This window comes from Nicotiana tabacum, chromosome 4 (genome assembly GCF_000715075.1).
Source record: "Nicotiana tabacum cultivar K326 chromosome 4, ASM71507v2, whole genome shotgun sequence".
Classification (NCBI taxonomy): Eukaryota; Viridiplantae; Streptophyta; class Magnoliopsida; order Solanales; family Solanaceae; genus Nicotiana; species Nicotiana tabacum.
The window spans coordinates 63,612,398-63,639,545 of record NC_134083.1 but is presented as its reverse complement, the minus strand read 5'-3'; the positions used below and the strand labels follow the sequence as shown (position 1 = coordinate 63,639,545).

Here is a 27,148-nt window from a genome sequence, read left to right as displayed (position 1 = left end):
GGTACTTTGAATCCCCTGGCGATTGAACTAAGCTTGCCTCATCCAGATGGAGAACAACTTGGTGCTATTAGCAAAGTATTCACTCCAGCTGAAGACGGTGTTGAGGGTGCTTTGTGGCGAACTGCAAAGGCATTTGTAGCAATTAATGATTCTGGAGTTCATCAGCTTCTCAGTCACTGGTATTTCAAACTAGCTGAAGTCCATGTAGTGTAATCTGTTACTGAATATTCGTTTGATCACAAGTCTAATGTTCTTCACAGGTTACGTACTCATGCATCAGTTGAGCCTTTTGTGATTGCGGCAAATAGGCAGCTAAGCTTTTGCATCCTCACTTCCGTGATACTATGCATATCAATGCCTTGGCTCGACAGGCTGTGCTTAATGCTGGAGGTATTGTTGAGAAGACTGTTTTCCCTGGACCATTGTCGATGGAGTTGACATCTATTGCTTACCGGGACTGGGTTTTCCCTGATCAAGCACTCCCTGCTGAACTTGTTAAGAGGTAAGTCACAACTTCTTGTGCTAGTTTATCTTCTTTGCAATGATTTCCTAATGTAATACTGCTTTTTTTGTGTACTGTTTTTCTTCAGAGGAGTGGCAGTTGAAGATCCTTCATCCAAACATGGTGTCCGCTTACTAATTGAAGACTAGATGGACTTGAAATCTGGTCAGCAATCAAAAGCTGGGTACAGGAATATATCAGTTTGTATTACAAATCAGATGACATGCTTCAGAAGGACACTGAACTCCAAGCCTGGTGGAAGGAACTCCGCGAAGTAGGACATGGTGACAAGAAAGATGAGCCTTGGTGGCCTAAAATGCAGACACGCCAAGAACTGATCGACTCAGTGACTATCATTATCTGGATGGCATCTGCTCTTCATGCAGCTGTTAATTTAGGGAAGTATCCAAATGGAGACTATGCACCAAATCGCCCTGGTATGAGCCGAAGGCTTATTCCTGAGCCTGGGACCCCTGAGTATGAGGAGCTGAAGGTGAACCCTGTAAAAGGATATCTGAAGACAATAACACCCCAGTTCCAGACTCTTATTGGAATATCTGCTCTCGAGGTTTTGTCAACACATACTTCAGATGAAATTTATCTTGGTCAGAGGGATTCTGATGAATGGACTAAGGACAAAGAAGCTCTGCAAGCTTTTGAAAGGTTTGGAAAGAAGCTGGCTCAAATTGAGGAAAATATTACAAAGATGAACAATTATAAGAAGTGGAAGAACAGGACAGGCCCTGTTAAGATGCCATACACATTGCTTTATCCGACAAGCGAACCAGGACTTACTGCCAAAGGAATTCCCAATAGTATCTCTATTTAAGTTACTTGCTAAAATGATCCAGTGATATCATCACTGGATTTGTGACAGGCCTCTGAGCTAAAGAGCGTCTGTCTATCTATTTCCTAGCTTTGTAATGTTAAACCAGCTTCTATTTTGTTTATATAATTATAATATGAGATATTATCTCTCTTATTAGTTACATCTGTGGCTTATCTGTTTACTTGTTCTCCTTGTGAACTTGAATGTAGCACCAACTCTTAACTTCAATTGCAAATTAAGGATGATATAAAGACTCTCATTTGCCATAAATTGAAACATTTCTAGGTGTTAAATTAAAAACAGGAAGGACATGCTAACTTATAGATGACACAAGTTCTTAACTATTTCATAGAAATTGTTTGGAATGCCCCTTTAATTGGAACTAATTCCTTACCCTGTTTGGATGCCCCTTTAATTGGAACTAATTCCTTACCCTGCAACCTATTCTCATTGCTTGAAATAGAAAGACCTTAAAAGGTGTATGTATAGTTAAGTTGCATAAATTTATTGAACGATAAGTAAAGAAAACATTCATGACTGAAAAACTATTGCTACTTGTATGAGTACTATTTACCGTTCAATTCTAGTATCACCTTGTTCTTGTTTAGAGTCTCAATTTTATTTTCTGTACTCAGTGGAAAGTATCTAAGATAAGCAAGAGGAGCTAACAAGTAAGAAAGGAATCAAGAAGATTTTCTAACATGCTATTTAAATAAACAATGGTAAAGTGAAAGCACTTGTTGTTTATCCAAGTCACACTCCGTAATTCTCTAATAATAAATCGTATCCTATGAGTGATTTTGTTGTTGGTAATTTCTCTCCGATGAACGTTTCTGATGGTTTCAAGGTCAAGGACAAAGAAGTAGCTAGGGTTTGATGTTTTTGATGTTGTTGTCTGAAAGTGTACACATACACACTTATGTCATTGGGTCTCATTATTGGACTGAGTTGGGAGGAGCTATTGGGCCTAATTTCTTGGGTCGTTTTTCCTTGTGAGTGTTTGAGATTTATTTTGTGTAGAGCATTGTTGAGCCCAGTACTAGAAGATTCTTTACAGCTGTTTATACATTGTAAATAATTATTTCATGTATTTATCCGTTAGGTGGTTAGACTTGAGCAATAGAATAATGCCACTTGGCGACAGTTCTGCATCTGAAAAAATTCGAAGTGATTCCGATTTGCCTTTGATGTCGGATCTTTGCAACAAATTACCCTATCTCCACACTCACTTCTAATATTAGTTCAAATATATGTAGCAAGCTATAATATGGTTAACAGTGCCCTAATCGCAACAGTGCTTCCTATGGCCGAGCCTCTTCCATCTCTTCTTCTTTCTAATTTTTCACCACACCCATCAAGAGCCAAGCTCCGCGCGTCCAAACCCCAGTAAATTTCTCCGGCAACTGTGCTCTCACGCGCCGCCAACACGCCTGTCTTTCCGGCGAGATTTCAGCCACGCGCCGGCGCGTGTGGCCTTTTCCGGCGACTTTTCAAATTTTTTTCTTCAGACAGCCTCTTCTCGAGGCATTTCCGAGCCATCCCGTGCCAGTTTCACCAAATTCCGACGACTTTATTTTTCCGGCCTTTAAACCCCAGTTTCTGACGATTGTTTCCTTTGTTCAGTACGAGAAAACCTTCCTCCCTTCATATATACTGTTTTCACCCACTGTGAATACTGTTATCCCGACTATTGAGGCTTTTTCCGGCTAGTTTTTTCGGGACAGCCGCATTTAGAATATGATGGATTGTACAGAGAGAAGCTCTTTTTTCTCTCTAGAATCTAGAAAACTGGAAAACATGTCTTTTATGAAAGCTGTCTCTTGGCCAGCCCTAGAACTTGGGGGAAGATGCCATCGAAAGCTCGACGTAGGACAAGAGCCGCACTTCACGCTGTCCGAGGAGCACACTCTCAGGCGCAAGGGTTTCTTGGAATCTAGTCTCGTTGGGTCTTTCTCCAAATGGGTTGGTTCTCCGGAGGCTGTTAGGAACTGGGCAGCAGAGGCATGAAACGTCAAGGACGGGCTGAAAATATCGCAATTGGGGGACACTCAATATCTCTTTCGTTTTGTTGACAAGTCTCAAGCTTCGGAAATTCTTGTCAGAGGAAACAGGTGGTTCGATGGGAACTTTTTAAATCTAGACAGATGGGTAGAGCATGATGGGTGTCTTGACCCTCGCTTCACTGGCGAAACATTGGTGGTCAACATGGTGGGTCTCCCGGTGCATCTTTGGTGTCTTGACCTATTCAAGAAGATAGGGAAATCTATGGGGTTTTTATTGATGTCATTTGCAGTTTACACGATCTCTCGTGAGTGAGGATTGTGGCGAGGAAAGGGGGCAGAATCCCTGTCTCCACTGTGGTGGAAGATGGCTACTTGAGTTATAGGGTTTGGTTAAGCCCTGAATTTCGCCCCATCTTTATGCCTGTGATAGCGACGGAAGAAAAGGGAAGGTCAGATAGGGGGGGGGGGGAATCAGTCTCTGAGGGGAGGGGAGGGTTCGCCGGATCACTGGATTAAGCCGGAATCAAACGTTAGATCGAGAAGAGACGGGAGGTTTGAAATTGGAGGAGGAATACAAAATTTTAACAGGAGAAGAAGACGTGAATGGGTCAGTGAGGCGGGCTGGAAAGGCTGAATGGGACGGTCCTTTTCTACTTATCACAGGGCCGGGCATATTTTCAGCAAGTATAGGCCTGGGCCTCCTCACATGGGCCCAGCAACTTTTCCCAATTCCATTAGAATTGACCCTAAGGGGCCCAGTTTATTTCAAGCTACGCATGATAAGGCTCCTAAGCATATGGGAACAGTCGTTCCTTCTTCCTCTGGACAAGGTGCTTCACACAGTGGCACTCCTTCACCGAGCTCTAGTGACATGTGCCCCTCTACGATGGCCGCTGCTGCAGGGGCAGAACCGGCTAAGGATGGTGCTGTTAATCCACGGCCCCCCGCCTCTGATGGACCCGGTTCCATCAACCCCTCACCTGCTCCTTGGCTTAGTTGTGCTGAGACCACACTTAAAGCTTCTTCTTCTTCTAGGGAGATTGTTGAGCATGCCCCAATTGATATTAGTGTCGGACCAGTATTTTCAGTTAATATGCTGCCAAGGGTTCCGTGCTCTCTTCCGCCATGCTACCCTACTTATGGTTCTGGACATTCCTATAGCAACGGGGTGTTAATTTTAGAGGTTGCTAACCCCCAAGGAAACGGTGAGACCCTTTCGGAGGTTAAAACTCCTAGTGCTAGAAATGCTATGGTCTTGTATTCCTCTGGTAGTAGCAAGGAAAGGGCATATATAGAAGAAGCCTGCCCAATTTCGTCAAAGATCGGAGGAGGGGATATGTCTTTTTGGATGGAGGATAAACTATTAAACTTTGGGAAGTTTTTAGGTGTTTCTGTTGAAGGGAAGGAAGATAGGGTGTTAGAACTGTTGAGGGAGATTGAGCAACAATCTCTTTACGATGGTGCAGGGAGGGAGTTGGGTAAAGGTGTTAAGCAAAATAACTTAGGGGATGTAGTGGTGTATCAGAGAAGGGGGCGAGTGTGTGACAAAGAGAAATGGACCTCGGCTAAGGGGGGTGGGGAAATGGGGGCTATTGTTGCTTTTGGAAGTTAAGATCCTTTCATGGAATGTGAGGGGGATGAATGACCCAAACAAAAGGGCCATCATCAAAGTGGGAGTTAGGGAGTGGGGTGCCAACCTAGTTTGTTTTCAGGAGACCAAAATGGAAGTTTTGTCGGATGCGATCGTGAGAAGTGTCTGGGGAGGTAGCTGGGTGAAATATGACTGGGTCCCAGCAGTGGGAAGTGTCGGGGGCATCCTACTTATGTGGGATGATAGAAGCTTGGAGGTAAATGAGATTAGGAAGGGAGTTTTCTCTTTGGCAGCTCTCGTCAAAGATAGAGTGAGTGGGTGGAGTGGGGATTTGGGGGAGTGTATGGGCCGGTAGGGGAAGGGTCCAAGGTGTCTTTCTAGAAGGAACTGGCCAATATTATGGGGGAATGGGACATTCCATGGGTTCTAGGGGGAGACTTTAACACTATTAGATTCCCGGAGGAGAGATTAGGGGGTAGTGTGATTTCGAGGGCCATGGAGGAGTTTTATGACTTCATCAATGATAACTTTCTCATTGACCTTCCTCTGTCAGGGGAAAGGTTTACTTGGGCCAGGGCGGAGGATTCCAACTCAAGGTCTAGAATTGATAGATTCCTGACATCTCCCGCATGGGATGAGCTGGTGCCGAATGTGCTGCAGATTCCTTTACCTAGGTTGACTTCAGATCATTTGCCTATTTTGCTAGATGGATGCAGAGGGAGGGGGGTGCGTGCTCCCTTCCGATTCGAAAACATGTGGTTGAAAGTGCCAGGATTCTGTGACAAGGTGAAAGAATGGTGGACAAGCTATGGGGTATCAGGGACACCTTCATACCGTCTTTCGAAGAAACTCAAATTGCTCAAGGGAGATATTATTAGGTGGAATAAGGAGGTTTTTGGGAGGATAGAGGTTAAAATGAGGGAGCTTATGCATGAATTGGGGGATTTAGAAAAAGGGGAAGGGGCGGGGGAGTTAGACGAATCTGAGAAAGAGAGATTGGGGAAGGTTAAGAGGGAAATAGTCGAGTTAGCAATAGCGGCAAAAATCGAGGGCGCTCTGGCTAAAGGAGGGGGATTCGAATACCAAGTATTTCCATAGGATGGCGGTCGCAAATCGAAGGAGAAACTTCATAGAGTCCTTAGTTGTGGATGGGGTGAGGATTGAGGGAGAGGAGGAGGTAAAAGGGGCGACAACGGGGTTTTATGAGAACTTATATAAAGAGGAAGTTCAACCATATAGGGGAGGGAGACAGCGAGAGGCTAGAAAAGGGTTTTCGAGGAGGAGGAGGTGCACGAGGCTGTGTCGTGTTGTGCTGGTGATAAGGCCCCCGGGCCTGATGGTTTCTCCTTGACTTTCTTTCAGCTCTTTTGGGATACCATCAAGGGGGAGTTGATGGAAGCCATTGAATACTTCCATGCGAATGGTGTTTTCGAGAGAAGTATCAATGCTTCCTTTATTACTATTGTGCCTAAGAAAGAAGGTGCATCTTGTATCAGAGACTACAGGCCTATTAGTCTAGTGGGGAGCATTTACAAGATTATTTCTAAAGTGCTTTCCAACAGACTTAAGAAGGTTCTTGACATGACTGTTTCGTCCTCCCAGAATGCATTTGTGGAAGGTAGGCAGATCCTGGATGCTACCTTGGTGGCAAATGAACTTGTAGACAGCAGAAGGAAAAATAGAGAACCCGGCTTACTATGCAAGTTAGATCTTGAGAAGGCTTTCGACCATGTCAATTGGAAGTTCCTGGACTTCATTATGATGCGGATGGGGTTTGGGGAAAGATGGAGGGGATGGATAAAGTTCTGCATTTCCTCAGTCAGATTCTCTGTCCTGGTTAATGGTAACCCGTGTGGTTTCTTTGGCAGCCCCAGGGGTCTCAGGCAAGGTGACCCTTATCCCCCATGTTATTCATTCTAGTGATGGATGCTCTGAGCAAAATGATGGATCGTGCGGCGGGCGGAGGTTTCTTGAGAGGATTCTCAGCTCCGATTGGGGTGCTCAGTGCCCGAAGAGTCTCATATTTGATTTTTGCGGATGACACACTGGTTTTCTGTGATGCCGATATGGATCAGTGGACCTACCTGAAGCAGGTCCTGCAGTGGTTTCAGTTAGTATCAGGACTCAAAATCAATATCGGCAAGTGTGAGATTTTCCCGGTAGGTGAGATTACTAATATTGATGCTTTGTCTGGTGTTCTCAGATGCAAGGTGGGATCCCTTCCCACTACTTACCTGGGCCCCTTTGGGCGCTTCATATAAGGATACTACGGTTTGGAATTCAGTGATCGAGCGGGTTGAAAAAAGATTAGCAGGGTGGCAGAAACGGTATTTGTCAAAAGGAGGTAAGGAAGTGCTTATCAAAAGCACTTTATCGAGTATGCCCACCTATTACTTATCCCTGTTGCAAGCACCGGTGAGCATCACAGAAAAACTGGAGCGACTTCAAAGGAACTTTCTGTGGGATGCGGCGGATGGAACTAGAAAGTTTCATCTAGTGAATTGGCAGACAGTCACTTCCCCAAAGAAGTGGGGTGGACTTGGAGTGAAAGATCTTAGGGTATTTAACAGAGCTTTAATGAAAAAATGGCTGTGGAGATTCGGGGTAGAAGAGCATGCTATATGGAGGGAGGTCATAGTAGAAAAGTACGATTCAACGGGAGGGGGTTGGAGGACCAAGGCGATCACAACACTTTTCGGGTGTGGCATGTGGAGGAGTATCATGAAGAATTGGGAAGAATTCAGTGGCAACATCACTTACGGGGTGGGAGATGGAAGGAGAATCAGCTTTTGGAATCATATGCGGTGTGGAGAGGATACTCTGAGGATCTCCTTCCACCACGTCTTCAGAGTTTCAAACCAGAAGGAACTGATGGTCCAACAGATTCGCAAGGAGCATGAAGGGGGGTAGTATGGGACCTCTCATTCAGGAGGAACATGCAAGATTGGGAGATTGCAGATCTTCAAGTCTTGTTGGCACTGCTATACGGGCAAGACATACTCCAGCCGTCCTGCGACTCTTGGAGATGGGGCTTGCGTGGCGATGGTTTGTTCACCGTAAAGTCCTTTTACCAGAGTATGTTGGTGAGAGAGGAGATCACTTTTCCATACTCCTCGATCTGGATTCCTAGGGCGCCCACGAAGGTGTGCTTTTTTGCATGGCTAGCGGCAAGGGGAGTGATATTGACTGCTGAAAATCTCCGAAAGAGGGGAATTACACTTGTTAGTTGGTGCTACATGTGTAAAAGCTCTGGGGAAGAGGTTGATCACCTTATGTTGCATTGCCCTGTGTCCTCTGCATTGTGGAGGTCAATCCTGAATCTTTTTGGTGTTCAATGGGTGATGCCAAGCACTGTAAAGGAATTGTTATATAGCTGGGGCGATTTTCGTAGAAGAAGAAAGCAAAAGGCGTGGAAATTTGCCCTGTTAGCTCTCATGTGGGTAGTATGAGGGGAGAGAAATAGGAGAGCTTTTGAGGAGATTGAGTCTCCTTTTTCACATCTTAAGAATAGTCTTTTATCTTTGATCGCTTTTTGGTGCACTCATTTAGCCTCTACTTGTATAGAAGATTGGGCGTCTTTTGTAGAGAATCATGTTCTGATATAAATTCTCTACGTCTTTGGTATACTTTGTATACACGGGAGTTCTCTCCCTTTTGATTAATATAATTTACCTTATCAAAAAAAATAATTCCACTTGGCTCAAGTCAGTTATAGGCTAGATTCCTTTTTCCTTTATAAATTCATGCTCTTGTACAGTGTCCAACACATGAAATATTGAAGAAAGATTTTCTGGAATTCAGTATTCCTTCATGGTATCAGAGCTTAATTCCGAGGTTAAAATCATTAGATCAGACAATGCTTTTGAATTAGGAACTGGAAATATTCAGTCAGATTTCCTTTCTTCACAAGGAATTATTCATCAGACCAATTGTGTGTACACCCCACAACAAAATGGTATAGTGGAGAAGAAGCACAAACATTTATTAGAAACATCTAAGGCACTACTGTACCAGTCACATTTACCTGTTTCTTTTGGGGAGATTGTTTATGCAACCTACCTAATCAACAGATACCCTTCCAGAGTCTTACATTTAAAGACCCCTTATGAGGTCTTGTTTAAGGTCAAGCCTGATTACTCTAACATTAGGTGTTTTGGTTGTTTATGCTTTGCTTCCACTATTACCAATCACATAACAAAACTTGATCCTAGGGCAGTACCTTGTGTTTTCCTTGGGTATCCACATGGCAAGAAAGGTTATAAAGTGCTTAACCTTAAAGCTCTTAAGACTACCATTTCTAGATATGTTGTGTTCCATAAGGAATTCTTTCCCTTTGCTTCTATAAACTCCCCTACTACAAGTCATCATGTTTTGCCCCTTGCTCAACCAAGTCACTCACCTAGTCCAGTTCCTGATTTTTTTACCTAAAACTTTACCTATCAGTTCACATTTCATTCCTAATTCTCCAAGTCCTACACCTCAATCCATTCCTACTCATCTGTCTACTCCTAGATCATCCCCTATTCCATCATCTTCTAGATCCCATATCTCAGGGACTAATACTCCTATTTTCCACCTCTAGATTCTGAACCTATGATGTATGCTCTCATTAGAAAATCTTCAAGGCCTCATAATCCACCTTGCTATCTTAAAGATTATACATGCAATGCACTCCAGCTCACAGATGTAAGTAGTTCTTGTTTCCTCACTCCTGTCACACCAGATTCACTATCCTTTAGTAGACTTTCCTCTTCAAATCAACATATGCTTAATTATCTACCTAATGTTCAAGAAGCAACTGGTTATAGTTAGGTTGCACATCACCCAGGATGGCAGGAGGCTATGGCAAGGGAAATTGAGGCTCTTGAGCTCAACAAAACTTGGGAGGTAGTTGAACTACCCCTGGTAGGAAAGCCTTGCCATGCAAATGGATGTACAAAGTTAAACAACATTCGGATGAAAGTGAAGAACAATTGAAAGCAAGGCTAGTCATTATAGAGTACATACAAAAGGAAGGAGTGGACTTTACTAAAACATTTTCACCAGTGGTCAAGATGACCACCATCAGGTGTATACTTGCTACAACAGTAAAAAGAGTTTGGGGTTTGTATCAATTAGATGTGGACAATGCGTTTCTACATGGAGACTTGCACGAGGAAGTCTATATGAAATTCCCAGTAGGAGTTATCCCACCATCTCCTACACATGTCTGCAAATTGAAAAAGTCACTTTATGGACTTCGTCAAACTTCGGGACAATGGTATGCTAAGCTCACCAATGCCCTAAATTTTAAGGGTTTCACTCACTCGTTAAATGACTACTCCTTGTTCTTTAAAAGGTCAAATTCCTCTATCTCTATTGTAGTTGTCTATGTCGATGATATCTTACTAACATGTAATGATACAACAGAATTACAAGCACTAAAAGATTTTCTTCATCAAGAATTTAGAATCAAGGATCTTGGGGACTTACATTTTTTTTTCTGGGTATGAAGATGATCCGCGGAACACAGGGATTGATCCTTTCACAAAGGAAGTTTACCCTTGATCTCCTCAAGGAATTTGATGCAATGCAACTGGTTTCTGTTTCTTCTCCGCTTGATCCAACAACTAGACTTCTTGCTAAGACAGGGGATCCTGTAAAGGACCCTACTTTGTATCGTCATTTGCTTGGAAAATTGAATTACCTGACACATACCAGACCAGATTTATCTTTCACGGTCCAGCACTTGAGCCAATACACGCAGGACCCCAGGAAGCCCTATCTTGATGCTGCTTATCGCGTGCTTCGATATTTGTTGAAGGATCCTGGCCTTGGTCTTTTTATGTCATCTTCATCCTCTTTTCAGCTCTTGGCATTTTGTGATTCGGTTTGGGCGACTTGTCCAGATTCGCGCAAATTAGTTAGTGGCTTTTATATATCGCTTGGAGCTTTGTCATACCTCAATTTCTCTTAGTTCTGCTGAGGCCGAATATCGCTCAATGCGACAAGTGATTGCAAAACTTACTTGGCTGGTCCGTCTCTTTGAGGATCTTTCTATTCCCATAACACTTCCGGTTCCCTTACACTCAGATAGCTAAGCAGCGATACATATAGCGAAAAACCCCGTGTTTCACGAACGGACAAAACACGTTGAGTTAGACTGCCACTTTGTCTGGCAACAGTTCTTGTCCGGTTTGATTTCCCTCTCTTTTGTTCGATCTTCGTCTCAAATGGCGGATCTCTTCACAAAATCGCTCCCACGACCTCATCATCATAATCTCTCGGGCAAGTTGGGGGTGTTTTCTCCCCCCTCCAACTTGAGGGGGGTGTTGGTGGTAATTTCTCTCCGATGAACGTTTCTGATGGTTTCAAGGTCAAGGACAAAGAAGTAGCTAGGGTTTGATGTTGTTGTCTGAAAATGTACACATACACACTTGTCCGTTGAATTCAGAATGGGTCTCGTTATTGGACTGAGTTGGGATGAGCTATTGGGCCTAATTTCTTGGGCCGTTTTTCCTTGTGAGTGTTTGAGATTTGTTTTCTGCAGAGCATTGTTGAGCCCAGTACTAGAAGATTTTTTACAGCTGTTTATATATTGTAAATAATTATTTCATGTATTTATCCGTTAGGTGGTTAGATTTAAGCAATAGAATAATGCCACTTGGCTCAAGTTAGTTATAGGCTAGATTACTTTTCCCTGTATAAATTCATGCTCTTGTACAGTGACCAACACACGAAATATAGAAGAAAGATTTTCTGAAATTTAGCATTCCTTCAGATTTATCATTTTTAAATAAATTTCACAAAAGAGTAAACAACAACAACAACAACCCAATATAATCTGAGACTCGAACTCACAACCTCTTAATTGAAAGTGGAAGGTGCTCACAACTAGAGCAACCGACTCATATCAACCTCTGATTTAACTCCGATAAAGCTTTTACTTCTTTTTTTTACTGCATTGAATATTTAACTCTTTCTACCTATTTGCCAACCAAACAAGAGAAGGTAAAGTTTGAAACTCTCTCTTCTTTCCTCCTCCCTTCTTTGTGAGGAAAGGATTAGACTATCTTCTCATAAATGACCGGTCTATTACTAATTATCATCCAAATATTTAAATCATATAAACTATACATGAGCCTATACTTTTCTCGTTCAGTGAACACCCCACGTTTGTTTATGTTATTCCAGATTACTTATCTTGATTAACTTCACATCCTCATGAAAAACAGATCGACATTTAGCTCTCCGCTGCAGTAATGGTTGCTTGTTGGGCGTACATAGCAGTTGCAACTACATGGGTAGTATGTGTCAGGCCAAAGAAGATATTGCAAACATGCAGTTATCTTCAATGAGTTCCGCGGATTGATAATGAGACCAATACTCCTTCACAAGTTGCCCGAAGAGCGAACCTTCTTGTTTCATCAGCTTCATTGGTTCATCATACTCCACTAATTTCCCTGTATTCACAACCAAAGTTAAAGTCACTACAGCTAAAACATTCTGGGATTAGCATGTTTGAAAGTCTTAACGTAGTCGTGTGTAAAAGAAAACAAACAAGTCTTACCATCACTAATGGCCATAACCATTGTACAATCCATTACTGTAGGTATCCTGTGGGCAACTGTAATTACAGTACTGTTAGAAAATTCTGTCCTGATAGTTTTCTGCAATATCATATCAGTGGCATTATCGATCGATGCAGTTGCTTCGTCAAGTACCAAAATCTTGCTTTTCCTCAAAAGAGCACGTCCCAAACAGAACAACTGCCGCTGCCCCATGCTCCAGTTTGATCCATCTTCCACAACTGAAATAACTCTTCAATGGTTAACAGAAACCTACTTGGATAAAATAATCATACCTGCTGCTGGAAAACTTACCCAATGAGTTAAGCCCCTTTGCTTTTTCTTCAACTGCCTCTTTTAGCTGACATTTTGCAAGAACCTTTCCAGTGGAGATGACATGAATGAACGCAATAAATCAGAAGATCGCTTTGGTACAATGCACATTCTCCGTCTAGTGCAAAAAAAAAAAAGAAGGCCAAATACATATTAAGTTAACTTACGTCCCATATTTCCTCATCAGTACGCTGATATAAGGGATCCAAGTTGTATCTTACTGTTCCATTGAAGAGTGTAGGGTCCTGAGGTATAATCCCGAATTGGGACCTTAAATCATGAAGACCGATTTTAGAAATGTCAATTTCATCTACCAATATCCTTCCACCTGCTGGTTCCACTAATCGAAATAGGGCCCCGATGAGTGTAGTCTTGCCACTCCCAGTTCGGCCAACAATACCAATCTTATGACCTTCTTCAAATGTACAAGTGATCCCCCTTAGAACAAGAGGGGAATCTTCCCTATATCTGATCTGTTTTGGAGTATACTTATCAGCATCTTGATCAGTTCTAAATACAAGAAAATTAGGGTGGTGAGAAAAAATTTACCTGCAAATCTTGAATTTCAACTTTACCCCTCGTTGGCCAATTGACTGGTGGACGGTTCTCTTTAACAATTTCAGGAGCTTCACTTGGAATGTGCATATACTGGTTAAATCTTTCTACAGAAATTATGTAATTTGCTAGCCTGCACTGGATTTGAATGGAAGCAACAAGAGACATGTTTAAGGAAAGACCATAGGACAAAGCCATTCCAATAAATCCTGCAAAAGAATAATAGCCTGTTATTAGAAATCTCCTGTTTAACATTAGGCAAAAGGTTAAGGAACAATAATATAGAATTCTTTATTCGAGTCCCAAGATTAATATTTATCATGGCATACCTGAACTGAAAGTCCCTGGAGGAAGCAAAACCATGCAAAGTGCCGAGGATGCAAGAAAAGTTGCACTAATAGTTTCCAATCGTTGAATCAACCACTCATTTGCTGCAAAATTGTGGAAAAACGGACTGGCATTTATATCAATTAGCTCAAAAGTCTTCATAAAAAATCTGTCTTCCTCTTTGAATGCCCTTATAGTCACAGCTCCGGCAATAGATTCAGCAAGATGGTTAGCCACAAATGATTTGGTAGTACCATTTATCCGCATCAACACTTTGGCAGATGCATAGTAGTATTTCTGCCATGAGTAAGAGAGAGTTTTAAGTCTCAATTTACCAGTTACTGTTGGCACAAGAATAGTGTTGCAGAGAATTAAAGCTTTAAAATCCTACAACCCTTGCCAGAGAATCATATTTCCGGACTATTCAGTTTGGAGGCATAGAGCGTAAAAGAAATGAAAAGTTAAAAATTTGTTTAACAGTAACAAATCCTGTCCTACTTTCATACAGTGGGCAGAGCCATGCAACTCAAATACAGGATGTTGAGATAAATAAAACAGTCAACTCTTACCTGCAACTGAATGGCAAGAAAAACCATTGGGATTGAGAAAACCAGAACTTGCCAAGTGACAGCAGTTAGCACTGTAAGATTAGCATAGAAGTTTGTGGTAGATCCAAAAGCGAAAATCAAGTTGAAAGGAACATCAAGATCAACTATACTCAAATCTGATGAGACCTGCATACACGGGTTTGGGGTAGTGGAGAGATAGCAAAAATGGTTAGGTCCATAAACATAGTATCAATGTTATAGCTTGTATTTCAATGTTCATGTTTGAGATATTTACCCTGCTAAATATCCTTCCCAAAGGTGTAGAGTCATAAAATGACATAGGAGCACGGAAAAGAGAATTTAATAGCTGCGAGAACAAGGAATTTGATGATTGCAAACTCAAAAAGACCGTCAATAGAGATCGAGATAGCAAAAACAATGTTGATACAACACCAATTAGCAAGTAAACTACAATAAGCCTCAAAGTGCTAACTTGGGGATTATCAACATTTGCAGCCATCCAGGAGTTCTGTGATATCTGACCAACCACATATGTTATGAAGGAGAGTACAGCCATGACAAAGAAGAAGTACCCTTTGTTCTGATTTAGATACTGAACATAAGGCTTAAATCCAGTATCTCCGACTTCTCTCTCTTCTTGCTTAATCAGCTGATCACCTACAGAGGCTATAGAATTTTTGTCAGTATCAGTTTTTTGAATTTCTCTTGAACGAGATTCCCTCCTTGATGATGGATTAACCTCTGCAACTCTTTCTGAACCAGCGGTCTCTTTGTGTGCATCGACCAAGTCCTGGAATTCTTTGCTCAATGCCAATAACTGATGATATGCAGCTGCATGTAGAATTTCTCCATCTGACATTAACTGCGAATAAATTAACATATGTAAGGCCATTTCTTGTGAATATAACCATTCAATTTCAAATATCAATGTAATTTTACAGAGAATATATCAGGGATTCAAGAGTTCACTTTCTTTTTCTTCTTTAGAAAAACAAGCCATCAATAAGAAGTCATATTAGAAAGAGAAGTTCATCAAGAAAAACTAACCAGAACTACATCAAAAGCAGGAAGAAAATCAACTTGTTGAGTCACAAGTAAGATGGTCTTCCCCGAGAGAGCTCTCATGACATAATCCTGCAAATGACCGGTTCAAATTTGAGCTTGCACGTCAGAAGAAACGATATGAAGCACAATACTATTTCTCACATTGAATAGACTACTAGCAGTATGGGCATCTACAGCACTGAATGGATCATCCAGGAGATATATATCAGCATTATGATACAGTGCGCGAGCAAGTTGAATGCGCTGCTTTTGACCACCACTAAGATTAACTCCTCTTTCACCTATTTCAGTGAGATCACCATAAGGTAGCAACTCAAGGTCTTTTAAAAGTGAACATTTTTCCAATGTTTGCTGGTATCTCTGGTTATCCAGTGGAGAACCAAACAAAATATTTTCTCGTATTGACCCCGTCTGAATCCATGCAGACTGAGAGACATAGGCAATTCTTCCATTAACTTGAACCTGCAGAACACAGAGAATATATATATCAGTTGGGGGGATATGGAATTATTTTCTTGTGCAGGACGTGAAGTAAATTATGTATGTGCTTACAATAATAAACTTTGAGAACCTACTTATCATTTTCCTACCTAGCAAGGAAAACAGTAACTAACCAGTACAACTTACAGTTCCTTGGATACTTGGAACTTCTCCAAGAAGTGCTCCCAGAAGAGTTGACTTTCCTGAGCCCACCTCCCCACATATTGCAATCTTCTCACCGGGTCTAACCTCCAAATTAATATTTCTCAGTGTAGGTCGAGATGAATTCTCTTCCCATGAGAGATTAGCTGATTTGATAAGTATAGCATTATGTGTACTTGCAAAGTTGTGATCCTGCCTAACGTTTGCATTTTCTAGCTCATGGGCCTCAAGGAACTTGACAATCCTTGCAAATGAAACTTTGGCTTGAATCACCACACCAATAACGTCAGGAATGGTTCTTATTGGATCCTGAACAATACGTAAAGTTGCTACAAAGGTGAAAACGTTGCTTGCATGCAGTGGAACACGTAGGAAATAACAAGACCCAAATGTTGCAGCAGAGACCAAAACAGGTGATGACCACAAAAGGAAGACATTATATCCCTTACTCAACTGAACGGCTGATAACCATTTCTCTTCTACTCTCCTCAAACTTTCAATTACACTCTTAAAATGAGTTTCCCATGCATATAATTTCAGAACTTTCATATTCACAAGAGCCTCTGAGATAGCCTTGAGCCTATCATCTTGTGCTACCATTAGCTTGGTCTGGAATTTATGTTGCAACTTTGCTAGCGGAGCGTTGCACAGCACAGTGAGTATAATCACTACCAAGGATGCAAAAGTTGCAAGTCCAACTGCGCGGAAGAGAATGATAAGAGCAAAGCAGAGCTGGACACTTGTTGTCCACGTTTGATGCAACCAAAAAGGAAACTCTCCAATTCGATAAGCATCCACAGTTACATAGTTCATGATTTTGCCGCTAGAATGCATCAGCTTAGCAGCATTGGATAATCTTATTTGCTTCTTATAAATGGCTGCTGTAAGTAAAGACCTTACTTTTAGACCAATTAGTCTGCTCCTGAAGTACCACTGCCTTTGTGACAAGGATTCCAAGTTCTTTGATATAAAAAGCAGAATAGCCAATAAAAATCCCTCATTTTTAAAAGCTACGTCTCCTTCAGCAACCTTAATGAACGCATTAAGAAGCAGAGGACCAGCAGAAAGAGTAGTTATTTTCAGTAGCGCAAAGAATCCTGAGACAATGAGCTCCTTCCAGTGACATAATACAATTGTCTTCAAAATGGACGGCTGGGAAGAGGGATCAACTTGTGTCTGTTTGTTCAGTAGATCCACATACATTAAGTAACAAGATTCAGCACGATCCGCCTCACGCAATGTGGGCATGTCTTCATCCTCAAGAATTTTGTGCTTCCCCTTCTTCATCAGTGGATTCAACCACCAAAATGACATTTGATTAAGAATCCCAGCCTTAGCAAACAGAGTGACAGAGCTAACAGAATCACTTTTACCGATTCCATTGGCAGCACCATTTAAGGGAGTATAAAGATCATTTTTATCTCTCTCTTCATGCTGCAGCCCCTTGTAGGTGCATAACAACAATAAACATGCTCCTACAAAGGACAAAACATCTAGAGCTATCTTCATTGTTACCTCTTTACCAATAATAGCTGCAAAGAGTGACACACTCGCAAAAATTCCAGCAAAGACAAAGGCAAGAATTGACAAGAGCTTCAGAGGGGTTCTTGAAATATGGTTCCCTCGAAGGCTTGCGGTTAAACTTACCGATAACCATGTAATTCCATGAAACAAGATTAGTAACCACCAACGCAGTGGTAATGTACTATGGGTTTTCTTCACCTGGTCAACATAGAGCCAAATGAATAAGGACAAATATATTATCCCCAGGAAACCATTAAAAATAGCAGAAGCCAACTGCAAACGCGAGAACCCAGAAAAACGAGCAGGAATGTTGGTAGATTTTAAATATGACTTGAAAAATAGAGTGAATAGGAAGAACAACAGGAGTATAACATCAAAACAAATGATCAACACATGATTGATACAGGATGAAGGTTGTGCCACGGACATCCAATCAGTACTGCAATCGCAATCCATGCAATGGGCAAATTCAACTCCTGGTATCAAGAAAGTATTAACAAGATCAGACTTCTGAAGAGACATTCCTGTGGAAAAAAAAGAAGTAAAAGAAATTGTATGGTTAAGAATTATTGAAAGGCACAACTTTAGAATCAATTATTTCGACAAACTAGGTTGCAAGCAGTTGTGAAGATGCTCAAAATTAACTCGATGCACCTTAATATATTTCCTTTTTTATGACGTTGGTGTACGGTCAAGCTTGCGCGCTTTAATATGTTGTATATGTCGTCATAAATGTGTATACAGATAAATAGATAAATATGAGCACTACTACATCCACAGACTTCACTACTCAGCTAATCTTTCACCAATGCTAGACAGTGAAATATAACAAAACTAAAAGGCGGAATACATCGACAACCCCTTAAGCTTGCCAGTATATTTCCTTTAGACACTCGAACTAAGGCCTGTTTCAATTGAGCACCGAACCCATTACAAAATGTGCCTATTAGACAATTCCCACTCATACATTACAAAGTGCAGCAAAAATTTCTGGATTAATTTATGTAATTTGGTTTCTTGGTCTGTTGGAACCAATTAAGGTTGGTAGTAATTTATGGAATATCTATATAATGTTGGACAAACTGTTTGTTGGGTGTGCAAACAAAGTCACACATAGATAGCTGAAAAGATTGGAAATATACATATAAGGTGCATTTATCTCTTAATAGTGTGAGGTCTTTTTGGAAATTCATACGAGCTTGGCTCATAACGGACAATATCACATTATGTTAAGAGTATCATTGGGCTGACTTAGCCCAACAACCGGTATCAAAGTCCAGGTTTGGCGGGACGAGTATGACGATGATTGTAGAGTGATGGCGTGGGGCTCGGTTTTCTTCCCCTCACGAGCTTAGAGATGCACGCAGACAAGAAGAAGCTAGTAGCGGGCTTTGGTTGTAATGGGTTCAGGTGCTTAATTGAACCAGGCTTTAGTTCGAGTGTCTGAATGAAATATACCGGCAAATATAAGGGGCTTTAATGTATTCTGCCAAAATATAACTGAAAGAAAGAATGGTTCCAAGAGACCAATCGTTACTTGGTGCTCTGCTCAGCATAAGATAATAAGAAATTCACATGCGAGATTCCAAAATGCATCTAAGAAACAGTAATAAAAGGTCAGACCAAGCCAAAGAAAAAAAAAATGAAAGAACCAAAAACCGGCAAACCAGAGTAAACAAAAAGTTGAAGACAGTAAAAAGGACTAACCAAAATAGCAGAAGGTGGATGACAAAAACGCTGCGAGTCATGGAAATGCCACCAACAGAAAACAATATAATCCTTAAAACCCAGAAGTAATGGTGATTATGTCGTTCATCTTTAAAACTCAGAGCTAGTAATAAGACAGAGGAAAAGATGAAAGGGCGGGTGATTATTTTGGATGGCACAGTACTATACTTTTGGTTGGCTTTATTAACTAAGCTTCTATTACCCAAAAAAACTAAGCTTTAAAAAATCCCTTTTTTTTTTGTCTTATAATCATCACTTAGGTGTTACGTCAAGCACCTAGGAGGTAATAAAAACAATCACTATGTTTCACAAACCGAAGTCAAAAATGAATTGTATAGTGGATCATAATTTGCGGTTTACTCAACATGCAACAACACAAACGCCTTGGCGTATAGGGACAAACTCCATTCCATTGAATGAGTTGACCAAAGAATACATATTTTATGTTATCTTCACAGATGCTCTGTTATCCTAATATCTTTATTTCCTTTGCGCGAACTTATCCACTAATCCAGTTTTTGCAAAGACTGTTCACGTTAATTTAGCGGTGTGATGAACAACGCAAGGCCTTATATACGGTCATTTAATTCAAGAAGACTTATGGAGAAAATTAGTTACTTTGTTTTGTGAACACCCCTTTTTGGGATGCTCGTGATATTTATGTCCGATCTCTAAAAATAATTTAGCTTTTAAAAAGATTAAATAAAAGAACCAAACGATGTAACACCTAAAGTTGTGATCAAACCCATTAGTTACTTTTAGAAAAATCCATTTATTTTGAGAAGTTTATTTTTTCAGCATTTCTTTTTACAAAAGGTATTTTTGGTGAAAAACAGTTTGTGTTTGACTAATTAATTTAAAAAACACTTCTAAGTAAGTAGCAGTTTGTGTTTGACCAAACTTTTAAAAAGTATTTCTAAGTATATTTTTCTCAAAAGTGATTCTCAAAAAAGTATTTCTAGGAAGAAACTACTTTTTTCTGCTTCTACTTCTACTCAAAAATACTTTTTTTTTCTTCTAAAAGTTTGGCCAAACAGTTCAACTTTAAACTTTAAAAAATAAGTGTTTTTCGGTTTGGAGAAGCTCGGCCAAAAAGACTATTTGTTTTGAAAATACACCATTTTGGGATGCTCTGAGTAGTGTTTCTCTTTTCTTTTTTAAGACCCTCATTATATCTAGTAGCTTAAAAAAACAAGGGAAAGAAAAATTTAGTTTATTTTTCCCTCTTTCCACTTTAGCTTTACTCCCGAAACTGAGAAAGAAAACAAGAACCAATTCTAATACTAAGAACAGAGTGATTGTTTTCAACTCTGATGGCACAGACATCAATACTTGTACATTGTAATTCATGATTCATGAGCTAAGTAATGAAGTTAAGCACTAGAGTTATTCAAGCAACTCTAACGAGTAATGTTGCGGAAGTCAAATATATAGAGAGTAATTAAATCACAATTACTATATCTAAAGGTAGCTAATAAATAGTAAATGAGACAATAATAAAAGGAACACCAGAAATTAACGAGGTTCGACAAAATTTAATTTTTGCTTAGTCATCGGACACAATCAACTCAAACTTTATTTCACTCCAAAAAATACAAGTGAAATACTACAAGTGAGGAAAAAGATTCAAATGCCTTAGGAGATAAGAAGGCAAGTAAGAGATGTTTTCAAATGAACAAAACCCTTGCTATTTATAGAAGGGAAATGACTTTAATAATGTCATGCATGACATCATATTAAGTGTGAACATGCAATGTAAATGCATGAAAAATGCATCTACCAATTTCTTCCTAAAAGGAGGCTTCAAATGTTCACACTAGTTCACATTAATCTTGTCAAATTCAACAAATCTCCACCTTGGCAAGATTCCCCTTTTTTCAATTTTCTCTCACTGATAAATTTTGATTGTGTCTTCAACTTCAATCTTCAAAGTTCAACAATGTTGATCAAGTTCAAACAATGTTAAAACTTGATCGCAGTCACTACTTTTGTTAGCATATCGGCAGGATTGTCTGTAGTTCGAATTTTCTGCACCATGACTCCACCTTCTTCTATAATATCTCGTACAAAGTGATATCGAACATCAATGTGCTTCGTCCTTGCATGATAAACTTGGTTCTTTGCTAATTGGATAGCACTTTGGCTATCACAAAATAGTGTGATGCTTTCTTGACCAATACCAAGCTCTCTAAGCAACCCTTGAAGCCAAATTGCCTCTTTTACAGCCTCCGTAATTGCCATGTACTCTGCCTCAGTAGTAGACAAAGCAACCATTGACTGCAAAGTAGACTTCCAACTAACTGGTGCATTTGCAAAAGTGAAAACATAACCAGTAGTTAATCTACGCTTTTCCAAATCACATGCATAATCCGAGTCACAATATCCAACCAGATACTGACTATCTTCCTGCTCAAAAATCAATCCAAAATCTACAGTATTACGAATATACCGTAGAATTCATTTCATAGCTTGCTAATGCTCCTTTCCTGGATCATGCATATACCTGCTTACAACTACGATAGCATGTGAAATATCAGATCTTGTGCAAACCATTGCATACATCAAACTACCAACGACATTCGCATATGGAACTCTTGACATATACTCTCGTTCAGCTTTATTCTTCGGCGATATAGCAGCACTAAGCTTAAAGTGAGGAGCAAGAGGAGTTCTAACCGATTTCATGTTCTCATTCATGCCAAATCGATCTATTACTCTCTTCAAGTATTCTTTCTGAGATAGATAGAGTTTCTTTGAATGTCTATCTCTTTTTATCTCCATGTCAAGAATTTTCTTCGCCTCACCTAAATCTTTCATCTCAAATTTCTTTCTTAGTTGAATCTTCAACTTCTCAATTTCCTCTTGACTTTTGGAAGCTATCAACATATCATCTACGTATAGGAGAAGATATATGAAGGATCCATCGTCAAGCTTGCGCAAATACACACAATGATCGTATTTGCTTCTTTTGTACTTCTGCCGCAACATAAACTTGTCAAATCATTTATACCATTGTTTAGAAGATTGTTTCAATCCGTACAACGATTTTTTAAGTTTGCACACCATATTTTTCTTTTCAGCAACTTTGAATCCTTCTGGCTGAGTCATATAGATTTCCTCTTCCAAGTCTCCATGTAAAAATACAGTTTTTACATCTAACTAAACTAGTTCCAAATTTAACTGTGCTATCAAAACCAACAAAACTCTAATAGAGGAGTGTTTCACGATTGGAGAAAACACCTCATTGTAATCAATTCCCTCCTTTTGAGCGTACCCTTTGGCCACCAATCTTGCTTTATAGCGAACATCTTCTTGGTTAGGAAATCCTTCTTTCTTTGCAAAGTCATTTGCACCTAATTGCTTTCTTGCCCTTCGGGAGATTGACCAATTTTCATGTGCAATTCTGATGAAGGGACTGCATTTCTTCATTCATGGCAATCCTACACTTATCTTCTTCTGAACTTTAGACTGTGTCTTTATAAGTGGTAGGAACATCATCAACTACAATTGAGGCTGCACAAGCCACCGTCTCTATGAGACGAACAGGTTTCTTTATTGTTCTTTTTGGCTTGTTGGTTGCTATTGATTCAAGTTGTTATTGGGATTCCTGAGTTGGAATCTCCCCTTCCACTGACTCTTCTTCCAGGGGATAATCTTCTATCGTTTCCTCGTTTTCTCCCTGTGTTGGGAAAATTAATTTTCCCTCAAACTCCACCTGCTTTGAAGCACCATCAGTTTGTTTGACATTTTCAACTGTCACCTTATCTGTTATGGCAGATTCATCAAAGGTAACATCTCTACTGAATATAATTTTTCTTGTCTCTGGACACCATAATCGATATCCTTTAACTCCAGAAGTAATCCCCATAAATATATCTTTCTTTGCCCTCGGATCCAATTTTGACTCTTTCACATGATAGTATGCAATTGAGCTAAACACATGCAAAAAATTATAATCTTCAGCAGGTTTTCCATACCATTTTTCAAATAGTGTCTTTCCTCCAATAGCGGCAGATGGTAGACGATTAATAATGTGGCATGCATATGTTATTGCCTCAGCCCAAAATTCTTTACCCAAGCCAGCACTGGACAACATACACCGAACCTTCTCCAGCAAAGTCCGGTTTATGCGTTCTGCCACTCCATTCTGTTGTGGTGTATTTCTGATGGTGAAATGTCTCAAAATGCATCATCTTCACAAATTTTATTGTAAAGATCATTTTTGTATTCTCCACAATTATCTGTACGAAGATACTTTATCTTTCTGCCTGTTTGAGTCTCTATCATCGCCTTTTATTTGAGAAAAATTTCCAGCACCTCATCTTTGGTTTTCATAGTATACACCCACACTCTCCGGGAAAAGTCATCAATAAAGGTTACAAAATAGTGTTTCCCATCTAATGAAGGTGTTTTGGAAGCACCCCAAACATCAGAGTGAACATAATCCAAAATACCTTTAGTATTATGGATAACTGTTCCAAACTTAATCCTTGTCTGTTTCCCCTTGACACAATGCTCATAAAACTCCAAATTGCAAGTCTTTACTCCTTTTAACAATCCTTGATCTGATAAAATCTTCAAGGATTTTCCTCCAGCATGTCCCCAAGCGCATGTGCCATAGCTTAGTTGCTTCTGCCTCCTTGTCATCATTGGATGTCACCGTTGCTGTCCCAATAACTGTACTACCGTGATAGTGGTACATGTTATTATTTCGTCTAATTCCTTTCATTACCACTAGTGCACCGGAGCATATTCTCATTATCCCATTTTCTGCAATGACTTTGGGCCCCTTTGACTCTAAGGCTCCTACAGAAATGAGATTTTTCTTTAATTCCGGTACGTATCGAACATCTGTAAGGTTCTGATCAATCCATTATGGTTCCTTAATCGGATTGAACCAATACCATATGTGGTAAGAGGATCGTTATTCGCGGCGTGAATAACTCCACATTACCCTTCTTGAAAACCAATGAACCAGTCCCTGTTAGGATACATATGATAGCTACAAGCTGAATCCATCAGCCATATATCAGATGGTTTGAATGGCTCAGTTGTAAACTAGTGAGAAATCAAAGTCGTCACAATTAGCTACATTTGAATCCATGACAGCCTTCCCATTGTTAGGTTTGGCCTTGTTTTTCAACTTTGGACAGTCTTTCTTCCAATACCCCTTTTCTCGGCAAAAGGCGCATTCATCTTTGCTGGGTCTGGATCTTGACTTGGATCTTCCTTTCTTCGTTCTCATATGATTTTGAGAACTATCTCTCACGACCAGTGCTTCTCCTTCTCCACTCTTTTGTTTTTCTCTCTTTCTTTGTTCATAGCTGTACAAGGCAGAACAAACTTCCTTGAGAGACACTTCATCATTCCCATGAAGTAAAGTAGTTTCGAGGTGCTCGTACTAATCGGGAAGTGAACTTAATAACATTAAGGCCATATCTCCATCACTAAAAGTTACGTCCATATTCTGCAAATCTCTCGCCAACTTATTAAAGCTGGTGATATGATCATTCATTGTAGTACCAGGAACATATGTGAAGCGTAACAATCTTTTTTTCATGTAAAGTTTATTTTGACTGTTTTTCTTCAAGAATTTATCCTCCAACGCATTCCACAATTTACTTGCAGAAGTTTTTTTTGTGTATGGATACTTCTGTTCTCTTGCGAGGTAAGATTGAATGGTACCACAAGTAACGCGGTTGATAATCTTCCAATCTCCTTCTCCAATATTATCTGGTTTCTTTTCTTCTATGACAATATCTAGCCCTTGTTGAAAAAGGACATCAAGAACCTCAGCTCGCCACATCCCGAAATGTCCTGACCCGTCAAAAATTTTAACTGTAAATTTCGCATTTGACATAATTCTTGTCATAAGCGAAGATGCTAACGACGTATTACTGACACCCGATATGGACTCTTCATTTTTATTATCTCTCATTTTTGCTACAAATACTATTTATTTGCTGACAGTACAGAACACCAAAGTAATTCTTTTCTGATGTGGAAGTTCAGACTATGCTGCAACCACAGAGCATATTAAGATAGAACCTTGGCTCTGATATCAATTGTTGCGAAAACCGAATATATAGAGAGTGATTAAATCATAACTATTATATCTAAAGGTAGCTAATAAATAGTAAATGAGACAATAATAAAAGGAACACCAGAAATCAACGAGGTTCGGCAAAATTTGATTTTTGCCTAGTCCTCGGACACAATCAACTCAAACTATATTTCACTCCAAAAAATACAAGTGAAATACTACAAGAAAGAAAGAAGATTCAAATGCCTTAGGAGATAAGAAGGCAAGTAAGAGATGTTTTCAAATAAACAAAACCCTTGCTATTTATGGAATGGAAAATGGCCTTAATAATGTCATGCATAACATCATATTAAGTGTGAACATGCAATGTAAATGCATGAAAAATGCATCTACCAATTTCTTCCTAAAAGGAGGCTTCAAATGTTCACACTAGTTCACATTAATCTTGTCAAATTCAACAAGTAATGTGTCGCAAGAATTCATACAGATACACATTAAGTGGAATCTGAGTAATTTTTGAAGGGATCTGTTGAGAGAAATGTCAAGTTTAAGTTTCATAGTCATTTATAGGAAACATTGTTCACTTTCATAAGTTCCCCGGCTGATTCTCTTCCGCTTGTATTGTTTTTTTGTCATACAGTTACAAAATTGATAAGAGCAAGAATTTAGGCTAGTTTTCATACTGTTTGTAGACAATTATTCATATGGTCAGATGTCTATGGTTCTTTCTTTTGCTCGTTTAAGCTTTTCTGGAGAAGTCATGTTTGATATTTTGCACTACACAGGTTTGCCGATGCAGCATTGAAGTTTTCTTCTGCCAAGTTTAGGCAATCATATGCAGAATTCATTTTCGGGAAACTCATTCAAATTGGTTGACAGTAAAAGTGGTTCTATATAGGGTGTAGTAAAGATCAGGAGGGCTTTGGATTTGCCTCCATCTGAGGATAAAGAAAAAGCTTCTACCGAACGTAAATGTTTCTTTATGTTGCGGAAGCCAAATGTATATAGTATGAATGAGTCACAACTACTATACCAAAAATTATGACAACCACTAAATAATAAACAAGACAATAAGACAACAATAAAAGAACACCAGAATTTACGAGGTTCGGCCAATTTTGCCTACTTCCTCGGACACAATCAATATTTTATTCCACTATAATTTTACAAGTGAATTAATACTAAAGAGAGAAGATACAAATGCCTCAAGAAGATAAAAAAGGCAAATGAGAGGTGTGTTTAAATCCTAAACATTAGGCCTCTTTTTATAGGGTGAAATTCTCATTTAAAATTGTCATCCACCGATGTGGGACTTTTGACAATTTCAACAAATTTTCACCTTGGCAAAATTCCACATCTTCAATTTTCTCTCAATAATAAATTTTGGTTGTGTCTTCATCTTCAATCTTTAGTGTTCAACAATGTTGATCAAATCCAAACAATGTTGAAACTTGACCGCAGTCACCTCTTTTGTCAGCATATCAGCAGGGTTCTCCGTAGTATGAATTTTCTTCACCGTGACTCCACCTTCTTCTATGATTTCTCGTACGAAATGATACCGAACATCAATATGCTTTGTCATTGCATGATAAACTTGGTTCTTCGCTAATTGAATAGCACTTTGACTATCACAAAAAAATGTAATTTTTTTTGTTCAATACCAAGCTCCTTTAGCAATCCCTGAAGCCAAATTGCCTCCTTCACAGCCTCTGTAATAGCCATGTACTCTGCCTCCGTTGTAGACAAAGCAACTGTTGACTGCAAAGTAGACTTCCAACTAACTGGTGCCTTTGCAAAAGTAAACACATAACCAGTAGTTGACCTTCGTTTGTCCAGATCACTTGCAAAATCTGAGTCACAATATCCAACTACAAACCGATTGCCTTCCTG

General features: G+C 39.8%; 2 protein-coding genes across 2 annotated transcripts; one reads left to right on the top strand and one right to left on the bottom strand.

Annotated features, from left to right (window-relative positions):
- Window positions 1-725: 725 nt before the first annotated feature.
- Window positions 726-10,808, top strand: LOC142180316 (putative linoleate 9S-lipoxygenase 5). The gene has a single exon (XM_075251950.1). The coding sequence runs from the start codon at window positions 726-728 to the stop codon at window positions 1,329-1,331; it is 606 nt and encodes a 201-aa protein (XP_075108051.1). The 3' UTR covers window positions 1,332-10,808.
- A 1,031-nt stretch (window positions 10,809-11,839) lies between these two features.
- Window positions 11,840-18,119, bottom strand: LOC107765058 (ABC transporter C family member 10-like). The gene is made up of 11 exons (XM_016583654.2): window positions 15,949-18,119; window positions 15,463-15,783; window positions 15,304-15,390; window positions 14,531-15,118; window positions 14,257-14,421; window positions 13,690-13,984; window positions 13,355-13,569; window positions 12,973-13,278; window positions 12,788-12,851; window positions 12,475-12,714; window positions 11,840-12,367 (listed from the first exon to the last, which is right to left on the bottom strand). The coding sequence occupies exons 1-11, from the start codon at window positions 18,007-18,009 to the stop codon at window positions 12,219-12,221; spliced, it is 4,491 nt and encodes a 1,496-aa protein (XP_016439140.2). The 5' UTR covers window positions 18,010-18,119; the 3' UTR covers window positions 11,840-12,218.
- Between the last annotated feature and the right edge of the window lie 9,029 nt (window positions 18,120-27,148).